This window comes from Camelus bactrianus, chromosome 12, assembly GCF_048773025.1.
Source record: "Camelus bactrianus isolate YW-2024 breed Bactrian camel chromosome 12, ASM4877302v1, whole genome shotgun sequence".
NCBI lineage: Eukaryota > Metazoa > Chordata > Mammalia > Artiodactyla > Camelidae > Camelus > Camelus bactrianus.
This window is the reverse complement of record NC_133550.1, coordinates 8,710,845-8,727,776: the sequence shown is the minus strand read 5'-3', so window position 1 is coordinate 8,727,776 and position 16,932 is coordinate 8,710,845. Positions and strand designations below refer to the sequence as shown.

Here is a 16,932-nt window from a genome sequence, read left to right as displayed (position 1 = left end):
TCATCTTTTTCATTTTTAATTTCAAAGGAGAGAGCAACAGTTGAGTTTCAATAATCAATAAATAATGCAAACTAGTAAGCTAGAATTAAATTAGTCCTCTGGCCAAAAGAAGAGCTATCTTAAGGACAAAGCATATATCATAATCATAGATTTACTTTCCCACCCTCAGTAAAATTTCACTTCCCCATGAAACACTCCTCTCAGAGCAAGTAACTCAGCTACATCTTCGTTTCACAAAGCTAATCATAGTCTTACTATGTGATCCAGCAATCATGCTCCAAGTTATTTACCCAAACGAACTGAAAACTTGCAAATAGATAGAAACCTGCGCACAACTGTTTTGTAGCAGCTTTATTTATAATTGCCAAAACTGGGCGTTTAAAAATGATTGCTGCTTTCTCTGCTTTTACTTAAATAGATATGGAAACTGCAGAATCAAGTGAGGGCAAGCAGAGCTAGTGTTCTACTTGGGACACTTGGGAACGACATATGCATTCAGAGCAAAGGAGAGGAAGCGAGGTCCTAGCCGGAGGGAAGGAATTTTAAGTTGAGTCTGTTGGTTACTGAGCTATTATCTTTCTGCTTCAATCTTTCCCGCCCTTTCTGCTACGTGGGTGACTTTTTGTTACTTTTTGGAGACTACTGTCAATTGCACATTTCTCTTCCCTTCCAGATTCTAAACAATTACGAGAAGAAAAAGCAGGAACCAAAATATCAGTTCTATAAAAGATAAATTAGAAAGGAAAGCATTGGACTTGTAGTCAAGAATGAAGAATCTCCTCTCCCTTTGCCGCTGATCAAAGATAACCCTCCTCCACTAAGCGCCTGCATTCCCCACTCAGATGCACATGAAGAAGCTGGAATGCAGAAAGCAGCTGGCTGCACATGCCGTTGGCTGGATGTGCAGGACCAGGCCGCCATGTGTTACGGTATTAAGTGTAAGAAACGACGAAACCAGAGAGCAAGACATGAGACAGAGGCACGTCAGTGCTGATAAAAATCTCACTCCAGGGAACCAAACCAATGTGGTTCAAAGTGACTTATTCCCAAGTTATCCTTCTGGTCTGCGCTAGTCTGTTGCCCATTGATACCGTAATTCTCCAGTTTTCCCCAGAAAAATAATGCATTCTCTTTGCCTGGAAAGATGGTTGATTTTATCAGTCATGTGAAATTAGGGTACCAAGAATTATTACTATACATTAAGACTATTTCTTCTGGTTGATTTTTTAAAGGGAAACCATAATTGAAGATTTCACTGTTTAAACTAATTGGAACTTATTTCCTAGGCTAAAATCTATACACGTGATGTCTTTTGTGATTGGCTCATTTATTTAATTGGAGTCTAGTAATCAGTACTTGTTTGAACCTCACAGGTATTTAGCATGTGCATACTTCATTATCCTGTTCCAGTCAATTGAAACATCTGTTTGGGTAAAGCGAACAGTACTCCCCAGGGTCCAAGTGGGTAGCAGTCCTAAGTAAGTCGCTGTAGTTAAACTTGTCACTTTGTCACTTACTTCCAAAAATAGATACCAGCTAGTTATTGAAACAACAGTCCACCAAATCAGATCTGTTACTTCCAAAGCATCTGCCACAAGGAATTTATTCCGTAATAAAAGCCTTTAGGTCTTTTGAACATTGCATGTTTCACCATTTAAATTATATTGAATATCATGTCATTATCTATGACATCCTATTACTGTGACAATTCCAAATATCATTCTTGGTTATATGAGTTATTTTTCAATTTATTATGAGCTAAGATATTTTTAGTTTGTAGAAGGAAAAACACGAACATTTAAGTTATACTTAAGTATCTAATAAATACTTTATTTGAGGTATTCTAAATGTGTGCCGAGGCCCTAATTTCTAGCGATTATATACTCAGTATCAGAAATCAAATTGGACAAGATTAGACTACCAATCAGGCCATAACAAAAGTGTTAATAATATAGGATTTTGATTAAAGTCGTCCTATTTGATTGACTCCTCGAAACCATGTTTTTCTCAAAAGAGTCGTCAGTTAGAAAATATAGATTTATTTGTTCTAAAATAGCCATAATAACTAATTTAATAAATTAGCCAAATATTGTTCTGCACACAACTAAAGACAAAATTTGTATATGTATATGTCTCGTATTCTTGTTGCTTTCAGGTAAGTGAAGGTCATTATAAAAGCATTAGCTGGAAATCTCTGTATATCCTTCTTTAATATCCACTAAATAAGAAGGAGAGAAAACCTAGGTGGCTATTTTAAAAGCTACATACAGAAAAATAAAAGTGTCATCTGTAAACCAGTGTAGCCAGAGATCCTTGGTATCTGAAAGCTCTTCTAATGATTCACAGTCAATGAAATTGCAGCAAACATATGAAGTATTTTCACTTATAAACCCCAAATATTAATTGTTGACACACGAACCTTAGAGAGTTTCTGAAAAATATGCTTATGAGAATGTACAAGTATTTACAGAACGCTCCAGGACCCAGGTTACCATCCTACACATCTTCCCTAACTTTTCATACACTACATCTCATTTTCTCAGGCCACCTTCAGAACATCGTTATTGCCTTTTTATTTACTGTTTTGAAATCATTTCTTCTTCTGCTTTCTGTTCCCCCCATTATTGTTGCTAATGATGATTATTCCAGCAAATAGTTTTTTTTATTTTAAAAAATACCTATGTAAAAGTAGCTATCACATTTTGACAATCATTGTTATTTGATGTGCTAGAGAAATGCCAAGATCATTTCATTATATAAAAAATTGACAAATAATATTGATAGACAGCCATTGCAAAGGGCAAGCTCATATGAATAAAAATCCTAACTTACCAATCATCATTTTTAAAGGGCAGTTCAGTGCCAGAAAAAAGAAGTTAAATTATTCTAGTTCGCAACTGATTCCTTAACAATGCTTGTTAAGTAACATCCATACTTTCAGGGAGAAAAAATAAGTTAATCTTTTTTCATTACATTTTAAAGAATCTGAGGCACATATTTAACTAATTTGCATGGCCAATAAAAAGTAGTGGGTTTTAAATATTATTTTATTAAGTCATATAATTACCATAATGTAAAATTGAAAATCTAACTTTTAAAATATCGATTTTACTTGATACCTGTCGTGGCTTCAGGAGCTTTACTCCACATCAGGGAATCCCTTATAATAATGACCCACCACACGTAAATTCCAGTCTCTCAGGTTCTGTGTTTCAGTTCTTCGATTTCAACTTCCGTGATCCAAGCCTCACAAATCATAGTTAAGTGGGCAGTCTCTGGATGGTCACCACTGTGTCAGGGGCCACTCCTGGTCCAGTTAGCCATTGGCGTAGGGTCTTGTGATGTGAAGTACACCTGCTGCCCTTCAGAAGGCTCAGAGAAGGGCGGGCTTCTGAGGCGCATCGGGCCAGTCAGCATTTAAACTGGGCCTCTATCATTTCTTTGCAAGGCAGTGTCATGCCGTGGAACAGAATGGAGTGCTGATTACAGCAGCCCTGCATTTGATTCCGAGCTTTGTGACCTTGAGCAAGTTCCTTAAACTCTGAGCTGTAGTTTGCTTATCTATAATAAACTCCCTGATTTTAGGCAAGTTACTTAACTTTTCAATACCACAGTTTCTTCATCAGTAAAGACCATCGGTATGTACGACACTTTTTATGAATTAATTGATTTATACACAGTGCTTAGCAGAGGCTCTGGCATACAAGAAAGCTTCAAGCAAATGTATTTGCACACATTCCTATTAGGAGAGAACATTTCTCCGGGTTCCAAGAGCTCTCCCTCAGGAGTCCTGAGTGCTCAGCATTGCTTGTAGCTGGACAGAAAAGATCCAACACTGGGGTTCATTTTCAAGAAGGACAAGGGTGCTTCGCACATGATCCTCACCCATCAGCAGTCTCTTTTGGTGCTAAGGGGATGAGGTTTTTCTGTCTATTAGCTTCACTCTTGTCTCTTACCAAGAGAACTCAGACAGGAAAGTGGGGTGTATTTGCTGAATCCTCTTAAATATACACAAAAATATTTACTTGGTTGCAAGTAAATAGTTTGGTATATTTTACACAGCAAAGTTCCCTGAGTTATGCAAATATTTCAGTCCCTCATTTTTGTGTGTGTCTGTGTATGGATGTGTGCATGTTTATCTCAGAGTCTCACTTCATCTATCTATATCTCTCGGTCTGACAGAGAAGAGAGCCCAGAAATAAACCCATAAACTTTTGGTCTATAATCTTTGACAAAGGAGGCAAAAACATACAATGGAGGAAAGGCAGGCAGTCTCTTCAGCAAATGGTGTTGGGAAAACTGGACAGTTGCATGGAAATCAATGAAGTTACAATATTCCCACACACCATACACAAAAATAAACTCAAAATGGCTTAAAAACTTAAACATAAGACAAGATACTATAAACCTCCTAGAAGAAAACAGAGGGAAAACATTATCTGACATAAATATCAGCAGTGTTCTCCTAGGGCAGTCTACCCAGGCAATAGAAACAAGAGCAGAAATAAACAAATGGGACCTAATTAAACTTAAGCTTTTGTACAGCAAAGGAAACTATAAGCAAAACAAAAAGACAACCTATGGAATAGGAGAAAATATTTGCAAAAGATGAGACTGACAAGGGCTTAACTTCCAGAATATATAAGCAGCTCATACAACTTAATAAGAAAAAAACAACTCAGTCCAAAAATGGGCAGAAGACCTAAACAAGCAATTCTCCAATGAAGACAGATTAATGGCTGATAGGCACATGAAAAAATGCTCAATATGACTATCAGAGAAATGCAAATCAAAACTACAATGAAGTATCACCTCACACCAGTCAGAATGACCATCATTCAAAAGTCCACAAATGACAAATGCTGGAGAGGCTGTGGAGAAAGGGGAACCCTCCTACACTGCTGGTGGGAATGCAGTTTGGTGCAGCCACTGTGGAAACAGTATGGAGATTCCTCAAAAGACTAGGAATAGACTTACCATATGATCCAGGCATCCCACTCCTGGGCATATATCCAGATGGAACCTTAACTCAAAGATACATGCACCCGAAGGTTCATAGCAGCACTATATACAATAGCCAAGACATGGAAACAACTTAAATGTCCATCAACAGATGACTGGATAAAGAAGATGTAGTATATGTATACAATGGAATACTACTCAACCATTAAAAAAATAATAAAATAATGCCATTTGCAGCAACATGAATGAACCTGGAGATTGTCATTCTAAGTGAATTAAACCAGAAAGAGAAAAATACCATAGGATATCACTTATGTGTGGAATCTAAAAAAAGAAAGCAAATGAACTTAACTTACAAAACACTCACAGACATAAAAAACAAACTTATGGTTATGGGGGGCAGGGGTGGGAAGGGATAAATTGGGATTTTGAGATTTGCAGATACTAACTAACATACATAAAATAGATAAACAAGTTCATACTGTGTAGCACAGGGAACTATATTCAATACCTTGCAGTAACTTATGGTGAAAAAGAATGTGAAAATGAATATATGTATGTTCATGTATGATTGGAGCATTATGTTGTACACCAGAAATTGATACAACATTGTAAACTGACTATATATATATAAAAATACATATGCACAAAAAAGACATCTATCTGCCCACCTACGTATCATTCATACATTTATAAATGTCTGTATATACACAATGTTTGTATATATGTGTGTGTGTGTCTTTTTTCCTAGACTTGTCTGTATCTCTAGACAGCTATGGAGAGATTTTTTTCATTAAATTCTTTTAAGCTTAGTTACCATCATGGTTTCAGAAGTCGGACTCAACTGGCTAGAAAACAATCACTTTCAAAAAAACAAAACAAAATAAAAAAACCCCTCCACTAGATTTGTATTCAGTAAACATATAACAAAAATGATGACCAGTCAGTACTTTTTATGGCCCCTTCAAAAGAAAAAAAGCAAACTTTTCAATGCATCTTAGTTTAAAAGGGCAATTAACAAGCCCTGCAGGAAATACTGCAGAGGGGAGACCTCGCCTAGAGAGCTCAGGAAAAGCTGAATGTGAACTGTAAATGAAATCTTTCCCCATCAATTTTATTGCTTCAAAGATGTTTTATCCTCATTTTTGGTCTTTAATAGATAGGATCTGCTAGTGCTGTCTGGAGGACAGAGAGGGAGGTTTTGTGCCATGGCGGGGAGAAATCCACAATGATCTTGTGTTCAGTTCTCATGATAAAAGTTAAAAATGACAAAGCCTGTTGGCAGTATATGTTTCCAATTGGAATTGCTTCATTTTCAGTGTGTCACCTGCTTCATTCTAAATTTTTTCTGCCCCGAAGTGGTAAACACTTAAACTACCTATGGGGAATTTACTACATAAAGAAAAGCACGTACACATTTTTGCCACGTGAATTAGACTCCCTGGTGCACACTCCCTTGGAGAGTAGAAAAGGTAGTTATTTGGGCTTTAAGAAAGGAAATAAAAATAGTTTTCTTGCATTTGGGGTGCAGGACTCAAGTCACAGTTCAGACAACTCAGTACATTTATCTACCAATTTAACAATGTCTGCAGGAAAAAGAATTAGGATTCTTTACCAGCAAATGTTGTAAAATGATCTAAAATTACCTCAACAGCAGCAAATCAAAAAAGAAAGACTATTCTTTTTCTCCCCAAATTACACATCTCTAAAGTGGCCTTTCTACCTTTCTTTGTCTCTCTCTAAAGCTCCCTTTGAAAGTAATAGTTAACTCTTTAAGGAAATATAATCTATCCTTCCCTGGCCACACCAGCCTGCAGAGAGATAATGGGTCACAAAACCATTATTTTTCTGGATTTTCACGTATCTCCTATTATTTTAATAATAACTGGTTTTCTTCAGATTCTGCCATATGGTTGAGCTCTCCCAAGAGGTGCGTAAGGAATATGGCACAAATCACCCTCCAGGCTAACATTTTGGCTCCTCTTCTGCCTTAGCTGATTTTGATGGTACGGGAGTTACTTTCATGTGTCGATTTGACTGGCCACAGGGTGCTCAGATCAAACATTGCTTCTGTGTGTGTCTGGGTGGTGAGGCTGTTTGCAGATGAGACTAGCACTGAAATCAGTTGAGCTCTAAGTAAAGCAGACTGCCCTCCCCAGTGACGGTGACATTATCCAATGTATTGATGACCTGAACTGGATAAAAGCCAGAGAAAGAAGGAATTCACCTCTTGTTAGTTCCTGCCCGACTGTTTAAGCTAGGACATCTCATTTCCTCTTCTCTGCCGTTGGGCTGGGATTTGCACCACTGGCTCCGCTGGTGGGTAAGTCTTTGGACTGGAGCTGAATTACACCACCTGCGTTCTAGGTCTCCAGCTTGCAGACAGGAGATCCTGCGACTTTTCAGCTTCGAGGACGGTATTTCTGTGTCTCCGGAGAACCCTGACTAATACACATAGTGTCTGTTATTCCCCAGAAAAGGAATCTGAGCTAGAAAGCACACAGAATGCTTTGCTGCTGCTGCCGCCGCTGCCTGTCACCCAGGGCGTGTTCCAAGACTGCCCATCCCTTAAGCCCTTGCTTCCTGAACGCACCGTGCAGATGCTGCTCTGCTCGCTGCCCTGGCCACCGCGGATACTGCTGCAGCGAGCAGCTGGAGGTCCCGCCTCCGGGGCCAGCGCCCGCCAGTCTGCACCGCGGCAGCCGCTCCCTGCCGTCTGTCCTCCCGCATCCCCTCTCATCCCGCCCGGGGGTGGGGGGTGGGGGGGTGATGACGTCATCGCCCCTGCCTTCATAGCCGCCAACGGCAACGCTTCTGATGCCCAAAGCTCTCAATACTTGGTAAGCACTGGATGGAGAAGAACTTGAGTGACGGGCATCAGGCTATATTCAAATTCGCCCTCCAACAGGAATCTACTGCTTTTGAACCAGACTAGTGCATTTTTACTTGTAGAATCTTGTGAACTATACGTTTTCTTGGTTTTCATATAAACAGGGCCCTGGAATGGTCAACCTGCAAAAATGCCAGACATATCCAAGTATTCTTCAAAGCTAGGCTGCACACAGAAAAAAGTCCAACTGGGATTTTTGATAAACAGCACTCAAGTAATTGCTAACATGGAACACTAGAGCAGTCTGGGGCAAAGGCTGAATGATCCACTTTTTTTAGAGCATTTAATGATGAGGTGTTCCTTATCTGCATTAGTAGCTAAGTTTCCGTCTGTGATTATCTAATAGTGGAGAATAAAAACGGGGAAAGAAAGTTATTTTCTGAGAAATATTTTCACTTTTCTTCCCTTTGAAAAACAGAATTGAAAGCCCCACTAATGTCAGAATTCCAATGGGATGTCTGTCTCAAAGACAGATAATGAATCAAAGATAGAATTGTACCGGTCAATATGATCTAGGCAAAAAAAATCTGATTTAATAAAGATAACAATGAGAGCATATACAACTTAGATTTTCTCTTCTGCCTACGTCTTAGGAAGAAATGACCCAATGAGAAACAGTCTTCCTACAAGTGAAGGGACAGGCCTTGGAGAATAGGAACTAGGAAAAGTCTGAATCTGCCCTGATTAACAGAAGATGACTTGGGTCGGGGTTGGAAAGTACTGTCAAGTCAGAAACCTGGAAACAGACAGGAACTGCTACCTTTGGTCATCGAACCATCTTGTATAAATAACCAACCCGGCTTCAGCTCCAGCATCCGCTAGTTTCAGGGCAAGAGCTAGCCACCAAAACTGAGTCACGGTCTAGGAGGTTGTACCAACACAATGCTAGCCAAAGACTACATACATAACAAAAATACCTACAAAGTGTTTATTCCCATGACGTGGGGGAGAGATAAACAGAAGGGATAGCAGACACGGCGTCTCCTCCTTCTTTGCCTTCAGAATGAAATAAATGGGCCTCATTTGTTTGCTGTTGTTTGTTCTAGGCACCAGATAAGGTCTGAGCTAGTAGAAACTGAAAAAGCCTTTTCATGAAATTTCAAGCTAGTACAGAGCCACACTCTGCCAAACTGTCTCTTTCCAGGTCCTCCCAAAGTCCTAAGGATGTCTTCAAGCATTCTAGGGGCAGGGACCATGCTCGTAAGGAAATATTCAATGGCGTAATTTTTTAATGTTTCTTTGCTGTGTAAGAACATTTGTCTACAAATAGAAAAAGAATCTATTTAAACTTCCCATGATAGCTTTTTTAAATGACCCAAATCGTCTATATCATCCCCAAGAGTTCCCGGTTTTCTAAAGCAAGTGGTGTTTTTAGTTAAATGGTTAATGTTTGCTGCAATGACCATATCAGTTAATAATATTTTTATGATGCAATACAGTTGAAGTTTACATGCCATGTACACAGTTTATAGTATGTTGGGGCCTGTTGTAAAGATCAATGGATATAATTTATTGCATTTTAGAGGGTTTTTATACGGTGTGTTTGTGCCATAGTGTTACGGCCACTGATGAGGAGATTAGCGTTCTGGTCCCAGATTTGCTTCTGGACACAAGAAATACACCTGGCAAGGCACGTAACCCTTTGGAGGCTCACTTTGCTATCTGTAAAATGAGGAGTTGCATTTAAGAGCCCCTTTTGATTCTAAATGATTCTCTGGCTTAGATCAAAATGTTTACGTCTTGAATTTTAACTTTACATCACTGCCAAATGCTATAGTTATTTTCTGCTTTCTGTACCTATTAGAGAAATGAGTTGACAGTCAGTGTGCCAGGAGGTAGCCCAGATGGGCTTTTATGTAAAATGTTAACTAGGTTGCACAGCCCTGCCATTTTAGTGGTCGCCTCCCTTCCAAAATGAAGAAATGCACTCTCGGGGAGTAGATCTCCTCGCATGTCTATTGCACAGCTAAGATTTGCAAAGACGACTGCTTAATTTCTAAGTCCTTGTGGCTCCTACTACAACAGTCTTTTATTAATCCCATCTGTGACTTATTTGTGTCCAAATGTTAAATCTGAATGCAATCCTCCATTGCATCATTGGGTCTGTGTAAAAATACTAAAACTTTATGACCATACACTTTATAACACATACATACACTTCACAACACAGCTCCAGAGAAAGTGTTTGCATGAAAGCAGCAAGTGGGTGTCAGAGCCAACATCTGGGGTGATGTGTCACTAGGAATGTAAACAGAAAGTGGATGCTGTTAACAATGATTAAAAAAAGTACATTTCCATAGCTAACTGGAATTCAACATTGAGAACTGCCCATAGGTATATATAGGATAAAATTTTGAAATATGAATTTGCGTGTTCTCTCTTTCATATACATACCTTAAACCTGCCTTTAAGCAGTCAGAAGCATCCCTGTGGCACTGACAAAAAAAGTATTACTGGACAAAGAGAGAGAAATCATTGATGTTTAGTGTTTTAAAATATAAACTATGTTGTTTAGAATAAAAAGGGAAAATCGTGTAGTTAATGGAACATAGGAACTTGGCGGGGGGATCCCTGTTGACAGTCCCTGCCCTGCACTAAGCAAATGACAGTGGGTACCTGGTATCATTTCCCCTTTGAGCTGGAGCACAAGGTGGGGTGACAGGGAGGAGGGGGCTAGAGAAAGGAACCCTTTAAATTTGTGTATGAAGCTTAGGCTCCTCCCCAAGTGGCCCATTCATAAAACCAACCATAATCAAAACAGCAAAAGATTTGACAGAAGGTTGCAGGTTGATTTCTCTGTAGTGCACAAGCAAAGAGCACTGCAGAGGCACTGTAAGCTAAACTACAGACCAGGAGAGGGGGATGGGATGTGCACTCCAAACCTAAATTCATCTGCCAGCTCCGATGAAGGATGTAAATAGTAACCAGAGGTACAGAATGTATACTCAATATATTCAAGACACAATCTAAAATGATTCAGCATGGCAAGAACCAGGAAAATCTCAGGTCAGATGAGAAAACACAGGAGATGACAATGCTAAGAAAACAGATATTAGAATTCTCTGTCAAGAACTTTAAAGCAGACATTATAGAAATGCTCTCATAAGCAATCACGAATACTCTTGAAATCAATGAGACACTTGTCTCAGCAAAGAAATAGAAGATAAAAAAAGAACCAAATGGAGATTTTAGAAGTGAAAAATACAATAATTGAAAAATTTTCATCTCATTAGATGAGCTCAGGAGTCCATATGCATGGAATATATAAAGATCTCAAAACGTAAGAGTAAGAACACAGAAAGCTAAAAAACAAACAAAAAAAGGCAAAAACTTAATCAGGTACTTAACCAAACAGGATATAGAGATAAGTACATGACAAACTGTCCAACATCATTAACCATTAATTAGATGCAACTCAAAACCACAATTCGAAATCACTTCACAGCTAGTAGAATTGCTGAGATGGAAAATGCTATCACAAGGGGGAAGACAAGGAGCAGCTGGATCTCTCAGACATTGCACGTGGAATGGAAACTGGTACAAACACTTCAGAAAAGATTTTGGCAGTCTCTTACAAAGTTAAACACACACTCATCATACGACTTAGCAATCCAACTTCTGATTATTTAACCTCGAGAAATAAGAGCTTGTTTTCATGAATACATGGATATTTATAACAGCTTTATTTATAACAGTGAAAACTGGAAACAGCCCAATGGACTTTCACGCATGAATGAATGAATAAACCATGGTTCACTCTTTGAATCGAATATTACTCAACAATAAAAAGGAACATACTATTGATGCCTACTACAACTTGGATGAATTCCAAGGGAATTATGCTAAATGAAAAAAGCCAGTCTCAAAAGAATACATATGGGAGTAATTCCACTTATATAACCTTCTCAAAATAACTAAATTATAACGATGGAGAACAGATCAGTGGTTGTTAGAGCTTAGGTTTACATGGAGGGTGTGACTACAAACGGCAGCATGAACGAGTTTCTTTGGGATGATGGGACATTTTTGATTCTCATGATGGTACTGGTTACTTAAATATGTATGTACGATAAAATTTCACAGAGCCACACACACAAAAGACTGCTTGTTAAAAACTGATGAAATCTGAATATAGTCTGTAGTTAATAGTATTTTATGCTAATATTAATTTCCTGGTTTTGACGATGGTTGGATAATATGTTATCACTGGGGGAATCCAGGTGAAGGGTTAATGGGGAACTCTGGAATTTTTTGCATCTTTCCTCTGAGCCTAATTATTTCAAAATATAATTTTAGAAAATGTCTAGTTCTAATAGAAATATACAGTGAGTTTGTGTCAGAGAATTATTAATCAATGACAAAACTAGCAAGAGGACAAAGCTGGTTCAAAAGGCCATGAGAGATGTTTAAATAGTCAACAGAAGGATGGATGCTGAAATGAGATTACTAAAGTAGAAACAAGACTGTTTAAAAGGCAGTAAAGCTATAATGCTTGGAGAGATATATACATACATATAGATATACACATATTTATATATAATGTAAACATATATATTTGCATCTTTACTAGGCAAAAATTAATTGTAACTTCTCATTTTCCAGGGCAGCGTCTAATTTTACAGGCCCTAATCAATATACAGTGGTAAGTCAAAGAACGTTACAAGTCCCTAAGTAGTCAGATGGCTCCCAGGCAGACTGGTCAGACAACGCTCCAATCTGACATTGAAAAGACATACCGTTATTTTGGGGTCTTATTTCCAAGCTTGGAAATATTTTTCCTTTTTGCCTTCTGGGGGAGATATGTCAGCGGGTCTCTATTCCTGATTCTACAGTTGTTGCTTGCTCTTTGCCCATGGCTCTTCCAGAGAAGGTTAATCACTCTTGCCCCAGGAATACTGAGTGTGCTTGTAAATTGACGGACGCTACAGGAACAGCCATGGCACATGACACAAGGACACTCACTAACATCCCCTCCACCAAACAGGGGTGTGTGTTCTTTGATTCCAAAAGAATCATAAAAAACAGCACTTCTGATCTCAGGTTTTGTGATAAAAAAAAAAACTACTCTGTCCAAGAGTCAGTTGTATTAGTAGAAGGTATGAAAATGCATAATGCCCATCAGATTCTAGAGAGAAAATAAAAATGACCCCCCAATTTTACATCAGTGACTTTGGTTTATTGCTGTAACTTCTACAATAAAGAACCTCAGAGGGTTGAGAGAAGACGGTCACCTACATTTGTTATCGATCTGGGTGAAGGTCGGCTGCAAAGTCTACTCGACGGAAAGACAGCGCTGGAGTAACAGCAGAATCGGGCAACAAAAGCAACTTGCAGTGTACTTCAGATGTGATGCATTTCTAATTAAACCACAGAATGAACAATTCCTTTTTTTCCTGTTAATTGTACAGTGTTTGATTTCTCTAGAGAAATTTAAGTCTGGTAAACAGTTTTCCCGAATGCTTTGCATGCAGGTTCTAATGTATTGACACTGAAGGAACGATCCAATTATTATGTGATTAGTTGTGGGCTGCTGTTGGTCTTAGACTGATTACAATGATGGTTTATGGAGCAGAATCAGTATTTGGCCCAAATGTCTTCACCTAAACAGGGATCAGAACTACACTGATACAATATTGCAAGCAGAAGCACATGGAATAGGCACTCAGCTAATCCCCATTGTCACTCAGAGACATGCCATTACTAAGCAACGGTAATTAGAATTGCGGCCCGTGTACTGCTGTCGCCATGTTTAAAATTGATGAATATTTTATTGTCAACACAAAAATGTAGAAATACCCTACCCTGCCTTTGTTGTGCAGACAAATCTTCAGTGGTTCAGCAACGGAGACAAATAAAATTTCCTCCCATGCAAATTTAATTACAATATGATACATGAGAAAGTGAGTGACATTTCATAAATTAGGAAGAATTAGAAATTCAAAAATGCTAATTTTAATAAAGCCAATTAACACACAGTAGAATTAAATGCAATCTTTTGGCTTCATCAAATGATTTTTCCATTATTCTTTAGTGAAGCATTAAAATTCAAGATGTGAAGGAAAGAAAACATTCAGGAAACACAAATTATGATGAGAAAAGAGTGAATTCAGGTTTTCCTGCAGGGGTAGAAAAAATCCTCTTCATCTGCTACTTCTGAGTACTGCTACTTCATCTGCTACTTCAAACGCTGTCTGCGTTTTGTCAATGCCTTCTTCTATTTTACCTGTAATATCTTAGCTGGTTGGGAATCTAAATTCATCCTTTGATTACTTGTGTCATATGGTTCATTTAATCATGGTAGAGATGGGGACCAATTAAAGAAAATAAATGGTCTAATATTAAGGGCCACAGAATAAGGAATGTGTCTACTGCTATTTAACAAATGACTTTTTTGATGAATCTTTAAAAAGAAACTATTGTTGAAATCTAGTCACTGCGCAGGGTAGAAAATAAAGTTTTTCTTTCCTAAATTTGAGGTAGTCTTTTGCTACCCTACATAGGGTACAGAGATTTTTGTTTTTTCTTGCTTTGTCATTAAAATTCTTCTTTGCTTCTCTAGTTATTTGGAAGTTTGGGTTTAAAAAAAATTCTAAATGTATTTTTTCCTCTTTTATTATCATTTTTCATGATGGTTAGAGAATATTGCTGTATGATACCAATCCTTTAAAATTTGTTAAGGCTTGTGTTACATATACAGTAATTTGCAGAAATATCTGCTATATTCTTGAGAAAATGTTCGCTAATTATTGGGCAAAGGGTCCTATTTTTGTCTGTTAAATCATTCTCATGAATTGTGTTGTTCAAATCTTTTTTTCTCCCTGCCTGATCTAAACAAACATGAGAGAACTTCAGACATACATCTGTCCTTATACAGCTATCAATTTTGTTTTATTTTTATTTCATATTTTATTTGCGTACCTCATAACTAGCCAAGTCAAGATTCATTACAGCTTCCTGGGAGTAGAAATGTTTACTACTAAGATGAAAGTATGAAGAACTGCAGGTATAAAGAGTGTACCTCAAGTTCTCCGAATAAGATCGATCCTGTCCAGGGAGGGTCTAAACTGCGAAAGGGTAAGAACTCTCCTTTCCAGACGTCCAAGAGGTAATGATAAAGTCCCAAGAAATCAGACTAAGAATATTCTTCCCCAGGCCTCGATCCCTCTAAATACAAAAGTTCAGAGAGAACTCAGAGTGCCCAAAAGAAGACTGTCCTGACCCCCAGCCTCCCACTAAGGCATCTGAGACTCCTTTCATTTCCGCTCCCTACAACTCACAGCCTAGTGTCCACCACCTGCCTTGCGACCACCACGTGCAATCCCAGTGGGCGTACACCCAGGTGTGCAACTGCAGGGCCAGAGTGTCACACTGTGCTCAATGTTCTGTGGAACTGAAGATTGCTTTCCAGAGTGGCTGAGAACCACCATGAGGACTTTAATTTTTTTCATTGTCTGTCTTCTTGATTATAACCATCCTAGCAGGTATGAAGTGGATCCGCAATGTGGGAGTCAAGTATCTTCTAATATTTATTCTTAAAGGTGTTAATAAATTCATGAAAGTGTCACTTCTATTAAAGTCTTTGAATTTGTCCCCTATTTAATAAAACTTGAATGACTATAGACATTTCCTGTGTATTCACATGTATATATATTTATATATTTTTATTTAGAGAGAGAAACACGTATGAACTATAAATATAAATTTTATGAATTTCATGATTATCTTTTATGTGAAAAGCAGTTGGGATATATTTATTTACTCCTCAGATTAATGTACCAAATACCAGCGTAACATATTCTCTCAAGCTGATTTTCTATTAAAAAAAAAATCAAAATTTTAAGCACAGCCATATGTCCCAGCCCTGCTTACCAGCCTCTGATACATGATAACTGTTCAACAAATATTTATGAAATAAATGAAAAAGCATATGTAGAACCAGAGAGGACAGAACACGAGCAGTGCCACACGAACAGAATCTGGAGTTGTCCCGCACAGGGCACACTGTTCCACGGCAGTGTGACAGCTTATTAGTTTTTCCACTTGGAATGCCCTCACTCTGCATTTTATCCTCAAGATATAGCAATCATAAATGCATGCAAAGAATATTTGTAAAAACTATTTTATATTCTATTATCTCTTATACTGACTATACTATTATTAGAAATAATGACAATTAATATTAGAAAAAATGGTGATCTGACAACTGAGACTATACAACAGAGGGACTGTGAGGAGATAAATATGAACCCAAAGAAGAAAACAAGGTAAAAACACATCACCAGGATCTTAAAATACAGATAATCAAACTCTGAAGGCAAAAAAAGAGGAAAACAACCTGCAAATATTAACATCTGAGCAGACAATGGATTAATTTTCTTAATATAAATATTTTTGCAACTCATTGAAAACACAGGTACATAGCTCCTAAAATTAATTAAGAGATTAAGATCTCTTAAGATTAAGATTAATTAAAAGATTGAGATCTTTTAAGATCAGGAGAATTCACAAGAATTTTCCTAGTATGATACACAAATGGATAAAAAACATTTTTCAACATTCAAACTTACTTCAAATTGATAAAATGTAAATTAAAGCAGCAATCAAGTGAAATTTTTAGCTAATAACTGGAAAAAAGTTCTGGTAAGAACTTACATTCTGACAGATCTTGTAAGAATGTGAAGAAATAGAAATTCTCCCTCACTGATGGTTGTAATGTAAATCAGCACAATTCTACAAGTATAAATTTCATTCAAAGATCTAATTAAGGAAATGTACAAATAATTAGGTTCAAAATTAATCAGTTAAGTATGCAATATAGAAGATTTACTGAGGAAACTGAAATTTACTGAGTACATTGTGTATTTAAATTATATTAACAAAGTATTTAAGTAGCAAGGAAACATGGTTATCATACGTCTTCAGTGAAAATAAGATTAAAACATCCTAATTCCATTTTGATAAAGTATACGTATTAGCAATTCATCGGTCAGTCCCAGCAGCTACACTATGTTGCAGTAACGGCAACTCCAAAATCTTAGTGATCTGGCATAACTTACATGTATCGCTTGCTCAAGTGAAGT

The 16,932-nt window shown here is 37.6% G+C and overlaps 1 protein-coding gene across 1 annotated transcript in view; it reads left to right on the top strand.

Moving 5' to 3' along the window:
- LOC141579349 (uncharacterized) overlaps positions 1-15,439 on the top strand; it is a 202,931-nt gene extending 187,492 nt beyond the window's left edge. The window contains exon 3 of the mRNA XM_074374646.1: positions 674-15,439. Coding sequence (XP_074230747.1) covers positions 674-680 — 7 coding nt within the window. The 3' untranslated portion in view covers positions 681-15,439. The remainder of the gene's footprint in view (positions 1-673) is intronic.
- Positions 15,440-16,932: the final 1,493 nt, after the last annotated feature.